General features: G+C 32.9%; 1 protein-coding gene and 1 pseudogene across 1 annotated transcript; both read right to left on the bottom strand.

Moving 5' to 3' along the window:
• Nucleotides 1-6,423: 6,423 nt before the first annotated feature.
• LOC109788810 (phospholipase A(1) DAD1, chloroplastic pseudogene) lies at nucleotides 6,424-7,607 on the bottom strand (annotated as a pseudogene).
• A 3,639-nt stretch (nucleotides 7,608-11,246) lies between these two features.
• Nucleotides 11,247-11,987, bottom strand: LOC145956149 (uncharacterized). The gene has a single exon (XM_083071714.1). The coding sequence runs from the start codon at nucleotides 11,985-11,987 to the stop codon at nucleotides 11,247-11,249; it is 741 nt and encodes a 246-aa protein (XP_082927840.1).
• Between the last annotated feature and the right edge of the window lie 3,804 nt (nucleotides 11,988-15,791).

Genomic DNA, 15,791 nt, shown 5'->3' with positions numbered 1-15,791 from the left:
GTAAGATGTTATGGCTTCTGCTAAGAAGTGTTTTGGCAAATTATTTTCACAAAGAATTGCTCTTGCTATATCTTATAAAGTTCGATTCTTTCTTTCAACTACCCCATTTTGTTGAGGTGTTCTCGGTGAGGAAAATTTGTGAAAAATACCATGTTTTTCACAAAATCTTTAGAAATCAAAATTTTCAAACTCAAATCCACGGTCACTTTTGATAGTAGTAATGCAAAAACCTTTTTTAGTTTGAACGCGCTTACAAAATATTTCAAAGACCTTAAATGACTCATGTTTGTGGCCTAGGAAGTATACCCATGTATATCTAGAATAGTCATCTACAATGACAAATCCATAGCTTTTTACCTCCTAGATTGAGTGTCTTAGTTGGACCAAACAAATCCATATGTAACAACTCTAGTGGTTTGGAAGTGGAAACAATTTTATTGGCTTTGAGAGTTATTTTAATCTATTTCACTTTCTAACATGCTTCGTGTTAGTCAAGTAGCCTCGTATAACTTAAGAGGGGGGGGGGGGCGAATTAAGTTATCTTAATTTTTCTTCTCTTTTTCAGTTTTTAAAGATGCCTTCTAAAGATTTATTTACTTAAGCAAAATGTATGTAACGATACAAAAATTACTCAACCACAATTAAATAACAAGTAAATAAAAGTGTAGGGAAGAAGAATTGCAAACTTGATTTTATACTGGTTCGGCCAATCTTGCCTACATCCAGTCCTCAAGTCTCTAACTTGAGATTTCCACTATTCTTGTAGTACTTACAAGACTTGAATCCTCCAACAACTTGGAATACCCTTTCCTAGTGTTGAGATTCAAAAACAATGAGAACAACCCTTTCTCCTTCACAGATCAAATGATCAATTGGGAATTACATAATAACTCTATTTTAAGAGTAGATATTACACCTTTTTGATCTTATTGAACTCTTAGAATAATGCAATTGAATTTGGCCAATAAGTTTTTGAAAATGACTTTTTCACAATAGAGTTCGTAACCTTTCTCTGAAAAATTATAGGTATTTATAGACAATTCTTTCTTAGCTTGTGTCTTTTTATGAAGAGCTGTAACTCTTTATAATTTTTCAGAAAAGATACTCTAGTACGTAATCGATTACAAGATTTGGTAATCAATTACAACGATTTTTAAGTTCAAAAAATTAAAACGCTGTATCTTTTAAATTCAAATTTTTGAAGTTCCCTCTTCTGGTAATCGATTACAAGGTATGGTAATCGATTACCAGAACACATTTTTATATTTTAAGTTTGAACTTTGAAGTTTCCTTGCTCTAGTAATCGATTACTTAAGCTGGTAATCGATTACCAGACAAATATCACTTTATTTGTTATACAAACTTTTGATTATAGGAAACTTCTAATTTTTAGAAACTTACTCTTATATTCAAAAAGATTATTTGAGATTTTCTTGAAATTATAGTTTTAATGGCCAAGTAAAATTTGCAATTTCTAAAAGTTCATTTTATATATTAAGCTAAGTAGTCAAGACTTATCTAGTTATTACTTAAGATTTTGCTTCTTGATCAACTTGCTTTAACTTGACCTTTTATTTTCTACAATGTTTTGGCATTATCAAAACCTTGTACATATGTTTTTCCACACTTCGCAAAGAAAAAGAGTTTTCCAAGAGATTGTAAGAAGTCCTTTCACTAAACCCTTTTTGGTTATTTGTAAAATATGTTTCATATTGACATGCCTAAACTTTTTATGCCAAATCCATTTTTCATCTTCTTTGGATACTAGAAATGTTACATTCTGTTTGCTCAAACTAGTTGGATTAATATTATAAAGATTATTCTTTCCCTGAGCAGTAAAAAAACACAAATCCATCATCTTGTTTGACTATGGATGCATCTTTGTCAAAGACAACTATATATCCATTATCACAAAATTGACTTATGCTAAGTATGCTATACTTTATATCTTCAACATACAGAACATTATTCATAATAGGTATATATTTTTTTACTTATCTTGACTATACCTTTGATTTTTCCTTTTCCACTCCCAGAGACTGATTCATCATGTGTTTGGAGGTCTAGAAACATAGACCTTTCTCTTGTCATGTGTTGGGAGCAACCACTATCCAGGTTTCAATGTGAATCCTTTCTTCTTCCCATTAAGGATATCTACAATAAAGATTATTGGAGATTTTGGTACCTATATTTTTTCGATTTTATTTTTCTATTAGCCCCCATGCATGCCCTTGGTTTTTCTTTTTTATCTACCTAAAATTTTATCCATATTTCCACTAGCTTTACATAAAAAACCTTGGGTTTGGCTTGAGATGTCCCTGAACCAAGGTCAAAGCCAAAACCATTTTTATCAATTGGAAGTATTTTATGCTTTAAAAGCATGTTTAAATTAGAAGATCCATCGGCAAATTTAACAAAATCCTTCAAGAGTTGTAAGTTTTCAGCCTCTAGTGTTGTAACCTTAGGTGGAATAAAGCTAGTGATTTTTTCCTTGAGAGATTTTATCTCTTTTACTGTGTCTGATATGTTCTTCTTCAATTCAAGATTTTCATTTTCAAAAATCTTTTGTTTTTCTTTTAATTTCTTGTACTTGAAGGAGATCACGTGAGAGTTAGTCAAGAGAGTCTTATAAGACATCTCAATATCCTTTGATTTAGAGAAGTAGATTGAGTTAGTTTTTACCTCTATGTTAGTAGCATTTGACTTAGTGTCTTCCATGAGGCATATGTTGGCCTTATCATCATCTAAACTACTGCTATTGTTGCTATCTATATCCTCCCAAGTGACCATTAGACTCTTTTTGGCCTTCTTTCTAGAAGACCATCTCTTTCTTTGAAAAAGATAGTTGTTTTCATGTGGCCAAGCCTTTTTCATTCGTAACAGAACACATCCTTGTTGTCAATTTGACTTGGCTTCCTAAATATTTTCTTCCTTTTGTGGAGGTTCCTCAACCTTCCTTTCTTCTTTAGCATGTCTTTGAACTTTTTGGAGATGAAAGATATCTCATTGTTTGTAGACTCAAATTATGCTTTCAATGTCTTTCCTTTCTCTTCCCTCTTATTGATCTCACCACCCCTCAAACCAATAATGTCATTTTCTCTAGGGTGATCTCTGTTGTTCAAGTGAACCTCATGAACTCGTAGAGCTCTAAGAAGTTCATCAAGAGTGAGAAATTTAAGATCACACGCTTTTGAGATATTTGCGGCGTTCGATTCTTAAATCTTAGGAAGACTGTCCAAGATCTTGAGATTATTTTGAGCTCTAGAGGACTTAGTTCCTAGGGATTTTAGCCCATTTAAAATCGTGTGAAATCTTCCAAAAATTTTGTCAATGGATTCGCTCTTTTTCATAGAGAATTATTCATTGTGTCTCTAAAGTGTAGCAGCTCATTTGAGCCTTACATCTTTAGTACCCTAATGAGTTACCTGATAGCATCCCACATTTCTTTCGTCGTTGAATGGCTATAGAACTTGTTGTACTTCATTTTGTATAAGAAGCAAGCAAGGATGTATCATGATTTAGTATTGAGTTGCAATGTGATATAGTCATCTTGAGTATATTCATTCTCAAGCTTGGTAACAACATCACCTTGAGTGATGATTCTCTAGTGGTGGTATTGGATAAACTTGATGAACATCTCCATCTAATCATATTCCAATACGGGTAGTCCTCCCCCTTAAAGATATAGGGCCTTGTGAGAGAGACTCCTTCCGGTAGATAATGTACTTCACTAATAAAGGAGGCTACTTATCATTTTTTTCATATCAAATGGAGCTTGTACAGGTAATGTTAGTGTAACAACAATAATGACTTTATTTGCTTTTCTCTGTGATTTTAGGGATCTTTTTCCTTAGTCCTGAGAAAAAGTATAATCTTATTCTCTTTAACAGATTTGTGAGTTTTGAGATGATTTTCTACTTTGATCTGATAAAGAATAAAACATTCAAAAACCTTTGTTGTTGGTCTGAATAAATAATAAACATTTAATATATTTGAGATAGACTGTATGCTTCGTCTAATTTACAACATCACATATACAATCTGTTGTCTTACACGTCTTCCGATAAACTTTTCAAAAATACTTGTCAAAGACGTTTTTGTAGACATTTCTTCTTTATAAAAATGTTTTGTTTGTTAGCATTAAAACTTTGAGTTCAAGGGATTTACGTTGTCTTTTGACTTAACAATAAGTTAACTAATCTTGATCACACTTTACCAAGGTTAGTTTAACTTGCACCATAAGGCAATCAAACTCTATATAAACATTTTCCTCGTACATGGTTGAATACTTTTGAGAGTATATTAGAATGCAGCTTTGAGTTTTCTCTTCCAAAAGTCAGAGTTCTTTTACTTGGAGAAATCTATCCTTAAGATCTTTTATCAAGTTATTCCTCCTTGTGGCAAGATTAACACATCTTGCTTATCTTTTTCCCAAGGAAAAGACCCAATTTCTGATCTCTCCCACCATTTTTGATTTTCTAAAGCTTGTTTTATCCATGGAAGAAGATTGGACACACCAAAGAGACTAGTGGAGGAATCACCAACCATCTCTCTCCAATGGTTTTCATCACTTGTACAGTAAAGTACTTTGTAAGTAAATAAAAATATTTTCAATATCTCTTGCTTTGTATTATATTTTGTAAGAATTTTTCTAAATATTTTTCTGAATTGCACATTCATGTTAAAGAACTTCAAGAGGAACACAAATTGTTAATTACATATTTTAAAGTTGAGATTCAATTGTATTTTGATAATAATAATATTTTATTTATAGAAATCCTTTTAAAATTTTAGATAATATTACACAATTGTAAAGGATATTAAATCACGTTGTTTTAAAAAAATTTGCATAATTTCTACACTATGATTCCATTACTTCCATTATGCTTCATTAATTTACACTATGTAGACTTTGGGCCATATATAGACACACACATGGGGAGTCATCAAATTACACTAGTGTAACTTTTACCAATTATTACGCTATTCAATAACTTTCAATTCGATAATGTTTTTTCAAAACTCGTTGTTAGATTAAAACCTTATATCATCTTGAATGTGTGCCAAATTTTGTTAAAAGTGAACAATTAAATGTATTCAAATTGTTTATACTTTATTATATTTTAAAAAATATATATATTACCTCAATTTTAATTTATTCAAATGAGATATCTAATAATTTTTTGATTAATACAAAGTTTTATATATATATATATATATATGATCTAAGGTAATTGAAATTTTAATCTAATGGTGAATTTTGTGAAAACATCATTGAATTAAAAGTTGTTGCATGGTGTAATAGTTGAAAGAGTTATACCAGTGTAATTTGAGCTCTCTACACACACACATACACACACACACACACATATATAGGTATATATGAGAGATTCCTTATTCTAAGGGTAAGTCTAGCTAATCTTACTCCATTCAATAATTCTTGTTGTACATTGAATTTTAACAATATCCAGCCATTGAATTAAAAGATTTTAATGAATAAATTAAGTTTGTAAACTTTTAAAAGATTTGAAAACTATTGAATCCTTCGTTTTATTAATTCAAATTGATAGATAATTATAAAATTATTTTATACATTGATTCAGATTTATATAGCGAAATATCAAATAGTTTTTAAATCTTTCAAAATTTGCACGTGATCTATGCATTAATAAATTTTAATTTAATTCTACCAATACTTACTCTTAAAGTAAGTGAATCTCTCATCTCTATGTGTATATGTGTGTATGTGTATATAGGAGAAATCAAATTACATCGGTGTGATATTTAATAACTATTACACCGCTCAATAACTATATTAGACGTGAATTTTGTCGATCTAATAATTGAATTATAAATTCATATCATCTTGTATGTTTATGTCAAATTTTGTTGAAATTGAAAAATAATTTGATTTATTTTTGTATATTTTGAAATGTATACGTATATACTATGTCAATTTTGATTTATATGAATGAGAGAATCATTAATTTGATAAAGAAACTTTTCTCCTTTATTTTACTATATAATCCTTACAAATCATTTTTTCTAATTTTTACATATGTACAACTAGTAATACAAGTGTTTATTGAAACACAACAATGATAACATAACTTGATCAATTTGAAACATGAGTTTGGATTATCAAGTATGCTTGAATTCAAAATTTTGTTTATTGGTTTATGTTTCGATATGTCAAAATGTCTCGTTTAGAAATTGAGGTCAAAAATAGTTTATAGACATAATTCTCCTTCAACCCATTGAGACACCTTCACAAGAACAAAATCTTGTTCATTTAACAAACACCAAAGTAAACAATATCTTTGATGTAGTAACCTTAATGATAATAGTAGACTTGAGGTTGAAACATTGGCATTAGAAGAATGGCTTATACCTTAAATGTGGGGACCCTAACCATACTTTGATATGTCCAAATATCTTACATCGCTTAAGAGTCAAGACCAATATAAACAACATTCTCCCTTAACCTATCAAGGCAACCAAATGAGTGCCACAATGAATAATACTTTAAATCCAATGATTCTAACGATACTTACAAACTTGAAATCATAGTAGTTTGATAACTATATCAAATTACAAATTTCTGGCCCAATCAAACTACATCAACCCAATTTCTCTGTACAAGAAACAATTATTTTAAATAAAAATATATAGGAGAAAAATATATTATAAATGATTATTATAAATTATTTTTTTTCTCTCTTCAATATGATCATATCTTGTTAATAAGACCCAAAGATGATCCAAATTTGTGGTTCAATGGAGTAGATGTATTGTGTCTGCAATGACAAGAGGAGCTTACATAATTTTTCACCAAATGAAGGTATGTTTCGAGGTCATGACACATCAACATCTCCTTTATTGAGATATGGTAACTCCTTGCTACTTAGCCTTAACTCTTGTCCAATGTCGCCATAGACCAATTGTGTGTTCTCTACATGCTTGTTCAACCACCGTGACCAGATTCCCACGTGGACATCTTCATTGCTCGCCACATCATCCAAATTCACCACAAGCCCCGGAACCTTAGTCACAACATCATCAGAGTTTACTATTCTCAGTATCTTAATCCCACTCTGTTCCAATTGCTTCCTAAAGCTCTCATTTCCTACACGAGGCCCACCAAAAGACACAACGGTCACCATTGGTGCATTCTCGAAAGTGGCAGTTATATCATACGCGCTCAGGATTGCAAGTGCAACTCCAAGGCTATGACCTGTTAGGGTTAGGCTAAGAGGCTCATTGGTGTATGTTTGGATCACTCTTCCGATCTCTTCTCTTACCATTTCTTGCAAACTTGCATGTTTTGTGGTTTTGGACGTGTAAAGGCTCAAAAACCCTTTTTGCACCATTGGACCAACACCATCTTTTGCCACCACATGACCTGGAAAGTGTGTTAAGGAGGCACGTAGGTTTTCCAACCACTCCATCCAAGTAATTGTTCCTTTAAAAGCAATCACAACGTCACGTCGACCAAGCTGATTAATTTCTTTCTTGCTTTGACAAATTGCCACGTATCCGATCCAACTAGATTGAATGCATGACCATTTATAGATTTTATTTATCACTGTCAAAATGACATGGTCATAATAATTTTATTCCACTTAATTGTAATTACATGAGGTACTGATATATACAGAAATTATATCAGTTATACACAAATTAAGATAATCACCATAATTGACATAATTATATGATTTTTACAATTAAGCGGCATCCTATAATTTTCTCTTGAGATCTTGCAGAATCAATTCTCATCATGACTCACACCAACACTCCCCCTCAAGTTGGTACGTAGAGATCTCGCATACCCAACTTGCCAAGTGAGTTGCAAAAATTCTTACTGCATATAGCTTTCGTGCGTATATCTGCCAATTGTTCTTCAGATTTAACAAAAGGAAATTGAATTATTTTGGTCTTTAAATTCTGTTTGATAAAGTGACGGTCCACTTCCACATGTTTGGTACGATCATGTTGTACAGGATTATGAGTAATTGCTATAGCAGCCTTGTTGTCACAAAACAATTTCATTACACAACTTGGGGTGAAACCAATTTCAGTCAATAGTCTTCGAATCCAAAGAAGTTCACAGAGACCCTTAGCCATCCCATGAAACTCAACTTCAGCACTTGATAGTGACACAAACTTTTGTTTCTTACTCTTCCATGTGACCAAATTTCCTCCAACAAAGGTGAAATAACCTGAGGTTGATCTTCTATTAATAGTATCTCCAGCCCAATCAGCATCTGTATAACCTTCAACCTGTAGGTGATCATTTTTTGTGAACATTAAGCCCTTTCCAGGTGATGAGGACTTTAAGTACTGAAGGATTCGCATTACAGCCTTCATGTGATTTGTGCTTGGATTATGCATGAACTGGCTTACTACACTTACAACATAGGCTATGTCAGGTCGTGTATGAGATAAATAAATGAGTTTTCCAACAACCCTCTGGTATCTTCCTTTTTCTGATGGAACTTGGTCCAAATATTCCCCAAGTTGATGATTTTGAACAATTGAAGTATCTACCGGGTTGTAGTCTAGTAGCCCAACCTCTGATAAAAGATCTAGGATATATTTTCTTTGAGATAAAAAGATGCCTTGCTTTGATCTAGGAACCTCAATTCCCAAAAAATATTTGAGTCCTCCTAGATTTTTCATCTCAAATTCAGTTCCCAATTGTCTTTGAAGTTTAGTTATCTCCTCCGAGTCATCTCCTGTGATGATCATATCATCTACATAGACAATCAATGTAATTATCTTCCCTTGACGATGCTTCAAGAATAATGTGTGGTCCGCATTACTTTGTTGAAAGCCATATTCTTTCATTGCTAGATTTAAACGCCCAAACCATTCTCTAGGAGATTGTTTCAGGCCATACAAAGTCCGTTGCAATTTGCATACCACCTTAGTACCAAACTTACCAGAATTCTCCATATACCCAGGGGGAATATCCATGTATATTTCTTCTTTGAGATGTCCATGAAGGAAAGCATTCTTGACATCTAGTTGATGCAGCGGCCAATCAAGATTTGCTGCAAGAGATAACAAGACTCTAACAATGCTCAACTTGGCCACCAGGGAAAAAATTTCTTGGTAATCTACCCCATGTGTTTGGGTAAAACCCTTGGCCACAAGTCTTGCCTTATATCTTTCAATGGAACCATCAGCTTTGTACTTGATAGAGAAGACCCACTTACACCCTACTGTTTTTTTTCCTTGTGGTAAAGGAACAAGAGTCCATGTTGCATTCTTGTTTAATGCCTCCATTTCTTCATTCATAGCTTGAGTCTATTTTGGGATTTCAAGAGCCTCTCCAATGTTGGTAGGAACACTTTGTGAGGAGAGTTCGTCAGCAAATCTCTTAAGGGGTTCGTCAGCAAATCTCTTAAGGGGTTCAGATAATGCCTTGGTGGAAACGTAATTAGCAATTGGATACTTTGATCTTTGGCTTTCTACTTCAGGAGAATATCGTTTCGGTGGTTTGCCCCGATTATGTTGATGAGGTAGCCTATAGCTAATAAATGTATCAACATTGTCAACATTGTTAGAAATATTAGAGGTGCATATAGTGTTTACCTCGGTGGTATTCTCAAGAGTTGAGTCAATGGGAGGTACTAGAGAATGAGGGGATTCTACTACTTCAGCTTCATGAGGACATTCTGTTACTGCAGCTTCTTATATTGAACTTGTTTGAATTTGTGGAGCCTTATCAAACAGTGTATCATCAACTACTGTATTAGTATCCTTGAACCAGTCAAATGTTAGCCATTTCAACTCTTCTTCTTGTACCTCTCCCGGAAGAGTAGAATTGGATGGCATGGGGAAGTAGAAGGTGTCAAGCTCAAGGAATATAACATCCATGGTTACATACATGTGCTGAGTTGTAGGGTCATAACAACGATATCCCTTTTGATGTACACCATATCCCAAAAAAAGACAACGAATAACACAAGGATCAAGTTTGGTTTGTTGGTTCTTATGTAGGTGAACAAACACAACACACCCAAAAACTCGTGGTGGGAGCATTTGTATGGTAGGTAATGGCACAAATGTAGACAAGGTTTGCAGCGGAGTCTTAAAGTCAAGAACTTTTGATGGCATCCATTGATGAGATATACTGCAGTAGTGACAGCATCCACCCAATGGTGGCTAGGCACGTGTGCTCCTAGTAAAAGAGCCCGAGTCGTTTCAAGGATGTGACGGTTCTTACGTTCTGCAATGCCATTCTGTTGAGGAGTTTGAGGGCATGTGGTCTCGTGGATAAGTCCATGTTTTTGAAAATAATTACGAAATTGTTGATTGACATACTCTCCACCATTATCAGAGCGAAGGATACACATCTTAGCTGAGTATTGAGTCTGGATCATTTGATAGAATACTTGAAATGTTTGAAACACTTAATTTTTCTGCTTCAATACAAAAACCCAAGTCATTCGAGTACAATCATCTACAAACGTCACAAACCAACGAAATCCCAAGGAAAAAGATTTTGGGGATGGACCCCATACATCAGAATGGATCAAAGCAAAAGGAACATCACTCTTATTCATACTCAATGGAAAATGAGTTCGATGACTCTTAGCTAAAATACAAGTTTCACATTTAAGGTTTAACAATGAAGTATCTGAGAACAAACTAGGGAATACATGTTTCAAGTATTCAAATGAAGGGTGGCCAAGTCGACGATGCGAAGAATTTTTTCCCTTTTAATGTTACTCAGGTGATACATGTGATTTTCTTTGCCGACACTAAAATCTTCCATATAATAGAGTCCCCCCCTCTTAGTACCACGCCCAATTATCTCCTTGGTGAGAATATTCTGAAGAAGACAAAAAGAAGGATAAATTAGTACCACGCAGTTCAAATCTTTAGTGACTTGACTCACAGATAGTAACTTATGAGATAGAGATGTTAGATAGTAAAAGTGTTGGTGATATCATCATAGTTCCAGCCCCTGTTACCGATGATAAACCACCATTGGCATTGACAATACTTGTGCGTCGAGGATTTGAGTGTTCATAGAAATCAGTTGCATCAAATGTCATGTGATCAGTAGCCCCAAAATTGAGTATCCATGCATCACGGTCACCATCATGATTAGAACAGAGTAGAGTATTACCTTGGATATGGTCTGTACTTGTTGGAACAAGTGAATAGTGTGGTTCTGTAGTAGCCATGGTAGCTTTTCCTTGGTTGTTACTTGTGTCACCTGAACCTCGACGTTTTCAAGCCTGGAACTCGGACCACCAATCAGGATAGCCATGAAGTTTCAAGCAAGTGTCACGAGTATGTTTGGTACCTCCGTAGTGTGAACACTTGGTGCCACTAGATGAACCTTTATTCATGGAATGGGTAGCCATCAAATTGGTTTGTAATTTGAGACCCTTAAATGCAAGAACAACACCAGGTATCTCATTGGTGTTGTCCGTCATCACTGATTGTCGAAGGGCTTCCCTTCGAACATGCGCATAGGCTTGCTCCACCGTTGGTAATGGCATCATCTGTAAGACATCACTACGGATGTTATCCAAGTGATCGTCAAGTCCATCCAAGAATATGTATACTCGATCTTCTTGAACAAGGGTATTGTAGTGTTTGATATTAGTGGGGCATTCCATCAGATTTGGGCGACAAAAGTCAATTTCACGCCAAAGTCCTTGAAGGTCATTGTAGTATTTTTCAAGAGAACCACCAGCCTGCTTAAGACGAGTCACTCGACGTCGAAGATCATAAACTTGAGATTTGTCATTGCCATCAAAATATGTAGTCGCAATTGCGTCCCACACCATTTTCGCTATGGGAAATCGAATAAAATTCCCAATAAGGGAGGAATCCAAGGAATTAATTAGCCATCCCTTAACAAGTGCGTTGTCAGTCCGCCAACGTCGAAAGGTGGGGTCAGTTTGAGGAGGTTGTATTAAGTCACCATTGATATATCCTAGCTTGTCTTTGCCAGAGATATGCATTTCGACCACCTAGGACCAGAAGGCAAAATTACTGCCATCTAGTCTAATGCCAATCGGGACAACATGATGATCAACATGGGACTAAGGTGGGGCTGAAGCCTGGTTCAGAATTTCTGCCATTTTTGTAGCCAACTCCTCTAAGGTAGGAGTAGGAGATCCTGCATCAGCCATGGAAATTCAAGAAAGCAGGATTTGGATCGTGTATGCTCTGATACCATGTCAAAATGACATGGTCATAATAATTTTATTCCACTTAATTGTAATTACATGAGGTATTGATATATACATAGAAATTATATCAGTTATACATAAATTAAGATAATCACCATAATTTCCATAATTATATGATTTTTACAATTAAGCGGCATCCCATAATTTTCTCTTGAGATCTTGCTGAATCAATTCTCATCATGACTCACACCAACATCCACCATGGCATGTGAATTCCACATGTGACATGTAGATACTTAGTTAATCGATATCCATAGTTTGTCATCCGCAAATGTTGAAAAGTGAATTTTTTGAGTGAATGCACATGGTGTAGGTAAGAGAAGAAGGGTCAAAATCAAAGGAATGATAGGTAGCATCGACAAAATGGCCATATCTTAAGATTTCCCAACGTAGGTTATCGTCAAGGGGGTCCAACAAGCCTTCCTAGTGGTTGATCCCTTGGTATTGCTTCCACTTGTTGCGGAGTTTAGGGAAGTTGTATTTGGTTGATTGAGGCTTGAGTCGGTTCCATGAGAACAAAGACTTGTTGAATTGTGATCTTGAGTTGGATTCAGACGATAAAAATTGAAGTTAGGTTGGGGAATAAAGGATGATGCATAGGGTTAGGTTGCAATTCTAATAGCAAGCCTCATAATAGTGACAATTAATATATGGCTATATTGCAAGTTAGGTGTTTACATGGCTTTTATATAGATAAATGGGAAACAAAAGAAAGTGGAGGGTGGTGGTGTTGAGTATCTATAGGGTCTAATAATTTATTATATTCTACTAACCTGTCCTTTTAATATTTATCTAGTTATATAATTTAAGTCAAATTTTTTAATGATATTATTTATTATTTTTTCTTATAGAAAATATATTTAAGCTGACAAAATTTGATGGGGTTGTTTGTTATCATGGATCATTTGGTATTCGTTTTTATAGCTTAGCTAAGCTTAGTTCATTTTCTATAACTTAGTTAGTACAATAACCATGTTATTTGTACGAGAATCTATCAACTTTGTCGATAACTACTCTTTGTCGGAGAATTTGGTTGACCACCTTTAATGGGAACTCTTTTCACAACTACATTTTTTACGTATACAAGACTCGAACTTGAGTTCTTGTTTAAGGGGATCGAGTCCAAAACCAATTAGACTAACAAATTCTTGATATTTTAATCATAATCTAAAAGTTGTTATTAATTATTTTCATACTCACATATAAACAAGTGTTTTCACTAGAATCACTTCATTCAGATAAAATTATTTTTCATATAGTAAACATAACATAATTGCTTTTCTAAATTAATTTGAACAACGGTTTTTTTATACTAAAACTATGAATACTTGTGTTATGAACGAATTATTAATTTTTATATATTTTAAAATAAATAAGGTATTAACTTCATTTTTAAAGTAACCGTGTGTGTCCTAGCTAGATAGTTTTTGTAGTCATAAAATTATATAAATAATCTAAAATATAAAAAAAATGAATAAATTAGTCTCTAAATGTTAGTAAAATATGTCAAATCAAGAATCAATGAATTTTTAATTAATACTTTAAATTATCTAGATATAAATTTATTGCATAGAAGTTATGTGTGCGTGTATGTACATCTGTGTGTGTACGTACGTATGCATTTAAATTAAAAAAAAAAATTAAATAAATTTTAAAATTTTAAAAAATTTGTAGACTTAATTAATATATTAAAAAATTTTAATTAAATGATTGGATTATTACAATTTGCTAAATTATATGAGTTATTAAGTAAAGTAAATTTAAATAAACTTATTCTTGAAATAATTGGATAAATTTAAGTCCTCAAGAAATAATAAAAATAGTTAAAACTTTGGAAATAATGAAAAGAGATAAATTGAAGTTCTCGTAATGAACCTATAAAGATTCATGAATTTTGATTAACTGACACGCATCTGTGAAATTATGTTTAGGACAACACATCAAATAAATGAATAGCGCATTTTTATTTTTTTGGCTAATCTTGAGTGCATATTGTATATACATTGTTTACATATCCATTTTAGGTATTGATGTGAGCAGTGTAGTCAGTGTCATGATAGTTAGTGATTATATATAGTGGAATGCACAATGGAATAGGGTGCGACCAATGCCACTAAACTCCATTTTATGCAACCCAAAGACGAACCAGTTCCTTTTCAAGCCATCAATTTTTTTTATTTTATCTTTTAATAGATTATTGTTTTATTGTAGCATATGATGCATGTTGTTCTGTTTCTTGAACATGCAGCACTTCAAAGAGGAATATTTAATTATTTACACAAGTAGCTGTCATTAGAATTGTGATTACAAGATATTATTTTAATTTTATAAAAATCGATGTAGTAAAAAGAAATTATATCTCTTTGTTAGACAATTTTTTTTTATTTTTTATTTTTTATATTTAGTAAAAAGAAATTATATCTCTTTGACACTGTCACATTTTGTCTTATGAGAAAAAGCTAATATGATATGTATTCTATATTATTAACTAAATTTCATTAAAAGTTACAAGATTAAGAGTCTTATTTTTTATTTGATAAATCTCTTACATAATTTAGTGAATCTTAAATATTTTTTATCAAAATTTTGAGAATTTTGAGGGAGTATTATAATTTATAAATTCCTTTATCTTATTAATACACACTAGTAATTAACTTTGGACTCGATTCAACCCATAAGTGTTGGACAATAATGTTTGCTAAAGGAAAAAATTACTAAAACTTAAACTTAATTAGGCATAGGAAAATATTACTATTAACTTTATAAAATAAAAAGGTTACATATATCAAACAACAGACGCCAACATATATCATTCTCATTGAAAGAATAAAAATTATCTTTCTAAATTCATTTCAAAGGCCTCACTCATGTTGGAGAGTGGTTTATGTTATGGGACAAACCACTTCAGAATTAGAATTATATAATTCTTTGATGACACTCATTCTCCCTCTTGTATTGACGACGTGACCTCTCCATTGAAAGTTATATTTTTAGTTCATGAATATTCTATGGTGACCCATAGACTTCAACCACACTCTGACTACTTGCATCTTTGGTCTACCGTTAGCTCACAACAATCACCAATAAGACTTATCATATATGGATGCACCATCAGGACGATCTTCAATACAAGAGATCTTATGTCTGACTCGACCATGTGTGATTAATTCTACTAATCGGTCACATGGTCACATGGTCGAGTCATCAGCTTTGATACTAGTTGTTGCGTACCAAGGGTTTACACACATGTATCAACATTTATATGATATTGTCTACTTTGAAATTAAACTCTCATATATTTATTTTTGATAATTACTCAAAAGATCTCATATTAATGGAGGCATCCATGTGCTTATAAACATATATTTCTCCTTTTGTTTTGACGGTATGAAACTTTATTTGTATCTTTAATAGATTTCAATAAGAGCACCATACATCTAAGAAATAAACTTTACCATTGATTCCAATTATGAATATTTGATGATTTTCTTTAACAAGGATTATTTAAAAAAAAGATTTTTTAATTTACTCCAATATTATTTGTAAGAGAAAAAAGAATGTCTTTATGATGTT

The sequence above is a fragment of the Cajanus cajan genome, chromosome 3, assembly GCF_000230855.2.
Source record: "Cajanus cajan strain Asha chromosome 3, NIPB_CcT2T_4, whole genome shotgun sequence".
Classification (NCBI taxonomy): domain Eukaryota; kingdom Viridiplantae; phylum Streptophyta; class Magnoliopsida; order Fabales; family Fabaceae; genus Cajanus; species Cajanus cajan.
Note: the sequence above shows the minus strand (reverse complement) of the source record. Positions and strands in the feature narration are given on the sequence as shown.

Excerpts from the sequence above, each read along its gene's own strand:
- LOC145956149 (XM_083071714.1), bottom strand. The coding sequence starts at position 11,987 with ATGCATATCTCTGGCAAAGACAAGCTAGGATATATCAATGGTGACTTA.